Source organism: Phodopus roborovskii, unplaced genomic scaffold, assembly GCF_943737965.1.
Source record: "Phodopus roborovskii unplaced genomic scaffold, PHOROB, whole genome shotgun sequence".
NCBI classification, from domain to species: domain Eukaryota; kingdom Metazoa; phylum Chordata; class Mammalia; order Rodentia; family Cricetidae; genus Phodopus; species Phodopus roborovskii.
In genome coordinates this window covers 20,834,393-20,846,600 of record NW_026126549.1, presented here as the reverse complement: position 1 = coordinate 20,846,600, position 12,208 = coordinate 20,834,393, and the positions used below count along the sequence as shown (strand labels likewise).

The 12,208-nt window shown below is 38.9% G+C and overlaps 1 protein-coding gene across 8 annotated transcripts in view; it reads right to left on the bottom strand.

The window, feature by feature from the left end:
• Positions 1–563: 563 nt before the first annotated feature.
• Positions 564–12,208, bottom strand: part of Csnk1a1 (casein kinase 1 alpha 1) — a 32,932-nt gene continuing 21,287 nt past the window's right edge. For 3 of the 8 annotated variants that reach the window (XM_051201033.1, XM_051201026.1, XM_051201030.1), the window contains 4 exons: positions 11,694–11,768; positions 10,511–10,617; positions 9,071–9,219; positions 7,109–7,190 (listed from right to left, as the gene is read on the bottom strand). In XM_051201033.1, the coding sequence (XP_051056990.1) occupies positions 7,156–7,190; positions 9,071–9,219; positions 10,511–10,617; positions 11,694–11,768 (366 nt within the window). In that variant the 3' untranslated portion in view covers positions 7,109–7,155. Of the gene's footprint in view, positions 1,431–7,108; positions 7,191–9,065; positions 9,220–10,510; positions 10,618–11,693; positions 11,769–12,208 lie in introns of those variants that run through there. The other 5 variants (XM_051201028.1, XM_051201032.1, XM_051201027.1 and 2 more) reach the window with 4 other exon arrangements.

Sequence of the window (12,208 nt, the reverse complement as noted above, 5' to 3'; positions counted from 1 at the left end):
GGATCAGAGACTGGGAAGAAGCATGGGGAACAAGTATGGGGTTGGAGGGCCAGCATCACCAACCTCACTGTGTGACACTCCTACAGCCATTTCACAAGGAAGTATTTTGTGATATAGTTATTAAACCCTTTAACACTTTCACTCTTACTCAGAATCAGTCCATCTGCTAGTCAGTGGCAGCGGGAGTCAAGGCCAACGCAACGGCAGCTGCAGTACTGGGTATTGTGCCTGTGAGTCATTTTTTTAAAAAAAGGGAAAGTGCCTTTTTTCTCCTCCGATCAAGACAAAAAAATTTTTTTTGCAGCAAAGAAATATCATAGAACACATGGCTTGAAGTAGTCTATTATAAAAATTAGGGAAAGCTGGGCATGGTAGCTCATGGACTTCAGGGAGGCAGAGTGAGGTGGGTCCCTGTGAGTTCTAGGCCAGCCTGATCTATACAGTGAGTTCCAGGCCAGCCAGAGCTTTAAACGAGACCCTGTCTCAAAACAAAAAATGGGGCGATATATTTCATGTTGAGTCAGCAAGGCATTTTGTTGTTTAAAAAAAAAATTTTCACTTCCTTACAGAAACAGTTTTTAGTTTTTAATGAACTTGTAAACAAAAAGCTCCCATGTCAAAATAAAAACAAAATCCCAGATCATATAGATGTTTACAGTGATTACATTTATCTAAGCAACACACATACATGTTCAGTTGTAAGACGGTAACTAAATTTGTGACAAATATGCTTTCTTAATAGCAAGAACATTATAGAGTTAATGCAGAGTCCTAAGGATAATCTAGTAGTCGCTATGTTTTTTTCTTAAGTCTTCACTTTAGATGCTGTTATTTCTAGCACAGGTAAGCAGGCAGAGTCTTTCAAATGCTCAAACACTGGAATCTTTGGTTGCTACCATATCAGCTGGCTTGCAAACAAGAAGCCAGCCATAAAAGAATGTTTTAAGTTAACAACTTGCAAACCCCAGGGATGGAAAACCCTAAGAACACACAATTGTGAACATTTACAATCATCACAACTGTGGCTGAAGACTGTTCATGCCGTTCTTCTGAAATGATATCTCAAAGCAGTCTAGTTCAAAATAAAAGGTTTTAACAAAAAATTGGCATATGCACAATTTCTCCAATTCGTGTGTCAACCATTTAGTTAACTTTTCCACTTGAAAAAAAAAATGCAATAGAAAACCAGACACCATTTTCACTACCTCAGTTAATATTCACAATTACAGCGGCTATAGCTCAGGATCAGCATCAGCAATGCTGCCCAGGGCCAGTTTACACTGAAATTAAGTTCTTTTACACCAAGTAAATGGTTGTCCACAACCACTGGCTAGTGTACATATGAACTAAAATGTCTAGTCTGGGGAGAAACAAATGCTGCTCCAATCATCTGCTCTGCTGCTTCTCTTCCTCAATTCATGCCTAGAAACCTATCAAAAAATGAAACAGAGAAAGGATGTTACAAGTTTTAAACATGTTTACAAGTACTCCCCCACATTAGGCAGAACTAGGACAATAATCATGTTTTAGTAGCTGTTGGTCTCATCTTGAAAATCACCAAGTTTAACCTTTCAAAGCAGAGTTCAGGACTCTAATTAAAGCCACAACCCCCCATGCTCCCACCCCGATCTAAATGACCGAGGAAGAAGTCTATAAAGCAATTAAAGCCTCAGCACCCAACTCTGAGCTAGAATGGCTGGCTAGTCATCCAAACAAGGATGACTAGTTCTTTTGGACCCAAAATAAACTTTTAGAAACCCAACAGGTAAATGAGAAACAGATGACATTACTGCAACTAGAGAATGGTTCCAACTAGCCCAGAAGCAGATTTCTGTGTACGTCATTTCTTATGGAGAAATAGTGCTAATGAATTCATTTAAGGAATAACTTTGTGTTATGCCTCCAAGAATAGCATTTCTATACAAAAACATCATACTGATCTTTATACTTCTTTACTTCCACTATTGCATTAAAAAGATCCCATCGCCTCATTGACTTATGAACTAGAAATGAGCAATACTGTCCTATCCTATCCTACTGTACAGTCCCCCCCACCCCCAACAAAATGGGAGTCATGGTTCTAATGGCTCAACACTGTGGCTGAAGACAGAATAAACATACCCACCCATTAATAACTTGAACATCCCATAAACAAGAGCTACTCTTGCCTATTCCCTTTCAAACTTGAAACAATCAAATTACATTTCTGACCATTTCTTAACTTCCTTAACAAAAATCAAAACCAAACAGCCACCACTACAGAAAAGTCATGTTTTTGTCAGCAATAAATTACTCCTTTCTCCTCCTTAAACATTAGTGGGATATTTCCTTTGGGGTTTGTGGTATTTATAAAATACTCCTAGTACTTATTCTTTATTAAAAATGTTTATAAGAATAAAACTGGAACGATATTATAAAGCACTTACACACATAATTTTTTGATACACATTCTTTCACCAGTTAACTAGAACAAGGGAGGAAAACCAGACATCCCTGTGTATTTAATATATATATCTATGCTTTGGAGGCAAAGATCCGTTCTTACTCCCCCTTTGCACAGTGTCTCCTAAGAGCAGGTATGTAACAAACACCAATCCCATAATCCTAAACATACAGAAAGCTAACACTAAACAAAGATGAAACAGCATTGGCAAACATAAAACCAAAAATGTGCTGTGCCCATGTGTTATTTTGTGTGTGTACACATACATGTGTGTAGGCACAGTTGTATGCAGGGTAGAGATTGAAATCAGGTGCTATCTTTCCCGATGGCAAGTCACCTTGCAGATACTAATGTGGGCCTTTTGCTGAAACTGAAGTTCACAATTTGTCTAGCTTGCTTTGGAGATATTGTCTCTGACTTCCAAGCACTGTGATTACAGGTGGACAACTATATCCACCCATCTTAAGGGTTTTGGAGAATTTGAATGCTGGTCCTCACCTCTCTAACCACAGTAAGGCCTACTTTAAAAGGCTACCAACCAAACTTTAATTCCACCTATAAACCCAACCATACCTGTGATCTAATTCCAATTTCACAGGCTAAGAAGCTATTAAAATGAAGAAATTATGGACTAGCTAAAACAAATGACCTTTACCCTATCAGTATTTGGCTTTAAGTATTAAAGTTATTCATAAATATTATAAAACCAAACATGGTTTTCTAGCTACTAAAGCTAGGGCTCCCCCCCCCCATTTTATAACGTGCTGTTATCACATGATTATATTTTAGTACTTTGTTACACCGAATATCCCTCCACATAGGTAGATCTGCATGGAAAATCAGTCACTAACAAACTAAGCCAAATACAAGACAACTTGGGTTTCTTTAATAACAGGGAAGTTTCAGGTCAGAAGTCTCTCTTTGTGGAACGGCTAGGTCAGTCTGTGGTTACAAATATTTAGGGATTGGTTGAAGGTTAGCCTAATAATATTCCCGGTAGAAAAAAGCAGTCAAATTCAGATTTGGTTCTTCAGCTAGACAGGCCAATAGCAGGCTGTTCTATGCAGACAGCATGCCGTAAATGAGCTCTTCTTTGATGGTACCCAAAGGAAAAACACCATAGCAGGTCTCCAACATTCAATTTCCAACTACTAATGAGCACTCTCTCTTCCAATGTGCTTTTTAGTCTTTTGCTTGTTTTTAAAATCTTGCAGTCTGGTTGACATTTTTTATTACAGAATACATCTTCACTGTGACATCAATCAAAATGAGAGATGAACCTGTTCCTATAGGAGAGGGAGAATGAAGATTATCACCAAAGTTGCAGAGTTAATGTTAACAATTCAGGAATTAAGCTACATTCAAGTTTCTCAAGTCTTCAGATAGAAAAAAAAAAAGTACTAATTTTATGCAACAATCATACTTTATCCCCGAAAAAAGAAACCTATAAGAAATGTATCTTTATTCATTATTTCACTTTAAATGTGGCCAGTTTTTAAAAAGATAGGGCCAGAATCCAATTTATACAGATATAGTTATGTTTTGAGACAGTTCCTCATGTATTGAAGGGTTACCATACAGTTAAAGGATGTTTATGCATTAATAAGGTTTATACATTTGTGGTGGGTGTTTGAAATTTAGGCTATTTCTATAGTATAATAACAAAACTTTTTAAGTTATTTTCAACTCAAGAATCAGCACACAATGTCACTTATATCAAGTAACTTTTCCTACAACATTCTTCTATGGTCTTGTGGTTATACAAAATTAAGCCAGGTGAATTTTGAATTAAGCTGCCAGTCTATATGAACCTGCTACATCCTACCAAACCAAAAGCCCAACTAATTATGCTCTACAAAAACAAAAATAAATTATTAAAGATGGAAGTAGTTTTTCATCACAAACTGGTAATTTATGTGTAACAGGTTCAACTCATTTCTGAATTAGACCAACAAACTAATGATCTGAATGAGTGTCTTCTCTACTCAGATTTCATTTTCTAACACCTTTTATAGTTGGTAAACTCAACATACCTGTTACAAAGGAACTGTCCCAATTGGCAGGTGCTAGGCATTACACAGCACTGAGGCTCAGCAATGCTGGCGTTTTCCAGGCCTTTCTGACAGCCATCACAGATCCAGATGCCCAAGGTTAGCAGCTCAGTGAGCCTTGGAGAGGTCTCTTGCATTGTCATCTTCATTTCTTGGATTGTGTCCATCTCTCAAACTTTACTGTCCACAATAAAAAAAGCTGATGGAAATTCCAGATTTGAGCAAAGGTTCACTTCCCTGGTTGGTCCTCTTTGGACTGAATGTATTCAGGGGTAGGCCAGTCTCTTCAGGTATCGCAAGGTCTTCCCTTCCCTGTTTTGGGTTAAGTTGCTGAATTATCAGCTGTGTTCCTGGCAGCAGTTGGTGACGTCAGAAAGGGTTAAGCTACAAATGGGCCCTGTAGCTGCTGGGGTCCACTGACACAGGTAGGTTAATGTGAGGGAAAACACTTCAAGTCTTTGAAGGCCATCATCTTCAACCACTCATATTGCAATAAAGCTATTTACTACTTGTGTCTGAGGTAATGAACAGTTAAAGACAGCTGGGGGGGGGGGGGGCAACACGGCGGCACCCTGGAAGAGATGGCTCAGCAGTTATCAGCACTGGCTGCTCTTCCAGAGGTCCCAAGTTTAATTCCTAGCACCACATGAGAGCTCAAAACTGTCTAACACCAGCTCCACGGGCTCTGACATTTTCACTTAGGCATATACAGGACAAAATACCAATGCAATAAAATAAAAATAAATTTTAAAAAATTGAGGACAGAAGGACAATAGAATCCCATGAGGATCTGCCTTCTAAATGAGCTAAGCTAAAATTCTCTACCTTGTCCATAACTAAAGAAACAGTATGTATATATACTTCTGAGAAGAGATCTCACAGCTCAAACTTGTCTTTCTATGGTCTCAGCTACAAAATTTAATCCCAGCATTTGGGAAGCATAAGTAGGTAGATCTGTGAGTTTGAGGCCCAGCCTGGTCTACAAAGCAAGTTCCTATCTCAAAAACCAAACCAAACCAAACAAACAAGAAAGAAGCACATACTCTAAATAAGCAAGGCCTGGAAGAACACTTGACACTCTCAGTGAGTGGCTAGAACTTTCTGTAATTTCTATGAAAGAAACATTTGCTTAAAAAATAACTGCCAAGATGCAAAACTCAAACCAAAAAAGAAACCCCAAATAACTTAAAAAAACAAAACAAAACAAAAAACATTTAGATCTTTCCAGAAGAGAACCTTTATGATCACTGAAGATTATGAAACTGAATTCATTGACATGTAAGCATCTGAGATTATGAGCAAAGAAAAAAGTTAAAATGTATTCTAAGAAATATTGTCTATATTTGGGGGAGGGGAATCTGTCCATTCGTCCATCCCTGGCAGCCTTCATCCTCAGAGATCTATCATACTGCCTCTTAGATGCTGGGATTAAAGGCATATGGCCACCGCCCAACCACTTCCTACAACTTCTGACCAGAGAGAAATAATGGTGTTCCATTATTGAAGAGGCCATGAAATCAAAAGCTGTGGGAGCAGAAACTGAGTCTATAGTTTTATACACCCCATTACTTAAGAGTTTAGATAAATAATAATTTACATAATGTGAGAGGCAGAGGGTCTAAGATCAGCTTTCTCATACTTTCATGCCACCCTTAAGGCAAATGCATTTTCTTGCAGATTTGTATATGTTCTGGACACTAATGTTACAGATATTTAAGAACTCTAAAGTTCAATCCTCTTATACTACTATATTCTGTATTGTGGCATAGCTTGTTGTACATCTGTGTGTGTGTGTGTGTGTGTGTGTGTGTGTGTGTGTGTGTGGTGGTGGTGGTGGTGGTGGTCAGGAGTCAATTCTGGTGGTTGTCCCTCTGATGTCTTTCGCTTTTTGGAGCTGGGGTCTTCCATTGGGACATGGAGTTCACCAATTAGTCTTAATCGGGCTGGCCAGGAAGCCCTGAGGTTTTGCCTATCTCCACCCAGCTAGGCTTACAAACAAATATCATTACACTTGCTAGCTTTGCTGCTGAGATAGGGTCTTAAGTCTCACTATGTTGAGATTGGCCTCAAACTCACAGAAATCTGCTTGTTTCTATGTCCAAGCACCAGAATTCAGATGTGCGCCACACCATGTCCAAGCCCTTGCTGGCTTTTAGAATGGAGATTCTAGGGACTGAACTCAGGTTCCCATTCTTACATAGCAAGCTCTTACCAACTTAGCTAACTTCCCAGCCCCAGATTAACACATCTTAGAAGAAAGCATTATTTTGCTCAAGGTAAAAAAAACCACTTCTTGGTAACTTATTCCACCCACCTACTCTGTGAGAAGGAACTCTTTTTATTGCCTAAGCTGGCCATTAACTCCTGAGAGCTCAAGCGATCCTCTTGTCTTGGCCTTGGGGTAGTTAAGACTATAAGCATTCACATCCCTGACCTGGCCTTAGAAATGTACCTTTGAAAGCAGCCAATAATAAGGCAATTATTTATTGAAAAATCTTGTATTTCAGAACATCACAAGTCCATGTACATGTAATAACTTGCACGACCAATGTGTCTAGTGATGCTTTTGTAAACTGTTTCAAGTTACTTTTATGAAAAAGTTACCATACAGAAGAAGGCTTAAACTTAAGTTTAATTGCTTTTCTTTTTCAAGAAAACATACTAACTCAGTGGATCCAACTTCTCGTCTTTAATACCTGGATAAAGCAGGACAAAAATTCTGCTTGTTTATTGAGTAAGAAACACATAGTAAACGAGAACAATAAAACTAGGTGAAAATTAAGATACTTCTTTCTGAAGGCTGCTGAATGCCTGAAGGAAAAAAAAAACTGTTCTAGGCCAGATGAGATTTCAATCTTAGTTTTAGAAGATGCAATTTGTGATGGATCCTATTATCCCAGCCAGCTTTTTTTTTTTTTTTTTTTTTTTTGGGGGGGGGGGCTTCATTTCATGAAAAAAAGGAAATATATTTTAGGTGTTGCTTAATATCTTAGTTGGCTGTATTTGCCTTCACTTCAACAATAAAACCACTTCTCATGAATACTTGTTTCCTACTTCAACACATGATTAGTTACACAATATTAAGAAACAAAAGAGGCATCAGAGTCCCAAATGAGATGCGGAAGCTGAACAGCCTGAGCAGCTCTATGCTCTTTAGCTCTAATCATCTAAAAACCCGCCTCTGCCAAATCTTCAACTTAATCCTTCCCAAATACAGAAAAAGAAAGGAAGCCCCTCAACTTTATACTGAGCCACTGGGATGAGGATGACATCAGTTCTTTTTATTTCTTCAAATGTTCCTTGGATACTAGAAACTTTTCTTTCTTCCTTAAAAAAAGACAGGGTCTTATGTAGCCCTGACTGTCCTGGAATTTACTCTGTAGACCAGGTAGGCCTTGAACCCAGAGATCTGCCTGCCTATGCCTCCCAAGTGCTAGGATTAAAGGCATTAGCCACCACACCTGGCCTAGAATCTAGTTTTAAATTAAAAAATTTAAATACAACACTAAAAATATAGAACAAATACTAGTATTTGAAAAACCACATTCAGACTAGAGCAGTCTTTCAGAAATAAAGTAACTAGAAACCCCAAACCAATGCTTGCCTGCCCACCATTTGCACAGAGCAAGCAGGTATCAGTAGGTAAAGTCCCAGAAAGGGAGACAACAGGGAAGCAGGAGTAGAACTCTAAGGCACCAGGTATAGGGAATGATGTGCTCTAACAGTTCTACCCCTCGAAGCACTCACGTGCCAGAGAGAGACAGAAACAGACTAGCAATTTAATGGCATTTGCCTCAGATATCTTCGACTGACAAGGTCTAACTAACTGCAGGCTTCAATTCTACATTAAATGAACCCTAGTGCCTAAACACCCTTAGCAAGTGAATAAAGCACTCCTCTTCTTAAGGAGCATCACAATATTAAAATCTGTCATAGCTCATTAGCAGAGAGAATTGATTATGATTTAGGAAGATATGCTGAGCTTTGCAGTTAACAAGGTGCTCTGCAATTAAGATAGACATGCTAGAGGCAACGCCAAGACTCACCTCTTAAATTAGATCATGTTCACATTTCCCCATTAATCGCTAAAGCATTAACATGCAAACAAAAATGTATAAATATCTTAACACAGTTAGTCTGAAAGTAAGTCAAAATACCATGGCTAACCAGATTCTGTATTAAAAAAAAAAAAAAAAAAAATCAACAAGTGTTAGGTCTAGGATTTTGGACTGATTGGCAATACCATATTCCCAACACCAAATGTTTATTTTGGAAAAGGGTTAATGAATGAGTAAAAAGATGCAGTTGTTAAAAATGACCCAAAATCCCAAGAGAAATGATATAATATACACACATATATGTATATACAAATACATATATATGAACAAGGACATTTGGGTTTAAAGTTAGTAGTCAAATTTTCCAAGGACGTCTTTTTTTTTTTTTTTAAATACAAAGCCAAATTTTATGAGTTTTAAAACCACCTCCTTGATCTAACACTGTTAGAAATGAATAAATTACCCAATTTGTATTTAATTTTTTTCCCTGTAACGTCACTTGGTTCTTGGCTACTAACCTTTCATGTTACTCTTGGTTTTGTCAGTTTGCTTGCCTGTGGGGGTTTGGGCCTGCTGACCCTGCCCACTGGAAGAGGCTGCCTGCTGTGCCGCTTTCTGCTTTAACATTGTCCAATCAAATGTGTAGTCATATTGGTGGTTCAGGGTCCTGAAAAATAAAGTGCCATGTTACCTTTAATAATATTGTCCAGCTAAATATCCTACTAACTTTTCAAGACAGCCAAGGGCATTTCTTTTCCCATTATATAGTCTGGTCAACATATTAGGACCCTGCCTAAAAACCAAACAAAATCAAAACACCAATTTCTACAAAGGGACATACTAGGAATGAAAACATAAGCAACTACAGTGGGCCAAGCTGTCAATTACCCTGAAACTCATTTAGAACCTCCTAAGGTAGCATGTATAGAACTGGCAGCTTGTGAGGGAGATGGTGCTGGTACCTCAGGACATCATTTCTGGGACTAATGGATTACTTGCTGTTTTAAGAATTTCAAACATGGGCACAACTAGCTCCCAATCCTTCTACCTCTATCTCCTATGTGCTGGAGTCTGGTATAACTGGCAGATTCTGTAGTTTAATGTACCTCCCTCCTTTTTGGGGAGGATCACACATAATCTCAAGACAAGGTTTTTTTGTATAGCCCTGGCAGGCCTGGAACCCAAAGTTCTGCATCTGCCTATTCCCCAAGCGCTGGGATTAAAGACATGTGCCATCACACCTAGCTTTAAATTAAATGCCTTTTTAATTTGATACTGCATACAATTCTGTACCACGGAAATTATTATTTAAAAAAATTTCAAACCTCATTTACTTCTAAAATTTATTTGAGATTAATGTAATTACATAATTTCTCCCTTTTTCCTTCCAAATATGCCTATATATTCCTCCTTGCTTTAAAAAAAATGCATGACCATTTTTCAAGAAGTATTGTTATCTCCCCAAACCCCCACTCTCATGCCCTCAGTATATGCATGCATCACTGTGTATGTTTCAGGTCAGGGCTGACCACTTGGTATCAGATAACCAATCAGTATGCTCTTCTGCTGTCAGCAATCCTTAGTTTAAGTGGTCACGCTGGTGAGATTTTTATGGGTGTAGCTCCTGACATTCCTAGGATATAGTCTCATAGCCTGTGGACTTCCCCACCCAGCCTTAAATTCAGTTGTTATTCTGTAGATGCAACCATTAGAACAGGGCAAAATTATTCTTAATTATGTACATGTAAACATACACAGAGATGGTGGTGGTGGGGGTCCTACACAGTAGTGCAGGTGTCCATGGAGGGCAGAGGTATGTGGTCCTGGGGAGCTACAGGTGGTTATGATTTGCCCAATGTGAGTGGGGGAACAAAATCTGAGTTGTCTACAAGAGCAGTGTGCCCTCCCTCTAAAGCCATGGATCAGCCTCTGCAGCCACTCACAGCCTAATAACCGACCTGAAAAGGATGCGGAATAGCTGCCTCAGATACATGTAATCCGGAGCTTCTTCAAAGCGCAGCCCACGACAGTAATTTAAGTACATGGCAAATTCTGCAGGAAACCCCTATCAATTCAACAGTTGAAATGAGTGAAAAACAAAAACACCAAGTTAGGAAAAATGAAGTTTTGAAATACAACCACAAAGAAACATGTAATGTTTTTTTCAGTACTCTGTAGGAAGCTATGACTAAGACACCCATAGCCTGGTTTTCTCATAAATTTAAGCTGAAACTCATCACCTACTCAAGCTATTGTCACTTGGGAAGGACCCTCAAAGGAGAAAATGCCCCCCCACCCAGATTGGCTCATGGGGCATTTTCTTCATTAATGATTGTTGTGGTAAGGCCTTCTCACTCGGGATGGTGCCAGCCCTGGGGAGCAAGCCAGTAAGCAGCAGCCCTCCATTGGCCTCTGCTTCAGTTCCTTACTTCAGGTTCCAACTTGAATTCAATGTGGCCTAGTCCCAAGAGGAAGTAAACCTTTCTCTCAGTTGCTGTTAGTCATAGTGTTACATCATAACAGAAACCCTAAGACAACTTCGGAAGAAACCATCCTTTTCTATAGAACAATTCAGAACTTTCTCTGAGGACAATAACAAAGATAACTGGTTTTTTTCTCTTACTAGGATGATTTCCACTACATCATCAGAAGTCTTTCTGATAGTGCACGATTTGCTTTTTTATTAACAGGACTACTTATTACTTTCCGTATGCACTGTGTCTGTGTGCGCGCTTGCGTGACTACTTTGTGCTTGGTGCCCAGAGAGGACAAAGTCTAGAGCTGGAGTTACTAGTGGTTAAAACCATTCAATGTGGGTGCTAGGGATTGACCTTGCACCTCCTGGAAGCAGCAGCAAATACTATTTTGGTTTGCTTTTTGAGACAGGATCTCTACATAACCCTGGCAGTCCTGAACTCCTGACTCTGCGTCTGGAATGGTGGGATTAAAAGGTACAAGGGCAACACCACACCAAGCTCGGCACAAGGTCTTGACCATGGAACCCCATCTCTCCAGCCCATAGCTTTATTTACTTAGACAGGGTCTTACTACCTGAAGTTTCCCAAGTTCTAGGATTAAAGGTGTATACACCACCACACCTGGTCATGTGAATTTTTCTTAAATATTCATCATAACACCGACCTTACACAAAACTTCAACAGGAGTGGACATCTTCTTTTCACTAATCTTTTCATATTTTTGTTTCTTTGTTGCAGCCTGTAAAAAATGAGGAGTGCAAGGGTAGATTTAATACTTAGGGAGGTGCAGCAGCTGCGCTCTAGACACAACACACACTAGAGATTCAGTATGTGAGAGCTAACATAGCATCAAGTCCATACTGGGTAATGCTACTCACCAAAGAACTGAGCATTTTACTGTCTTCCTCTAAAGCTTCAAAATAGCTATTAACTCCACAGCACAGATTTATTAATATACACTCAAAAGCCAACCTGTGCTTCCAACTAGATCAGACTAGTTGCCACCAATGAGTACCAGCATAAGAACATTAGCTTCATGTTTAACAACTGCTTAACAATTACTTCTTACTGAAATGGTTAACCTTCCAAATTAAAGACAAAAGCAAATTAATTTTGGCAGAAACTCAGATTTGGAAAATACTTAAAGACACCTTCCACAGTGCTTATTTTCTCTTCTTC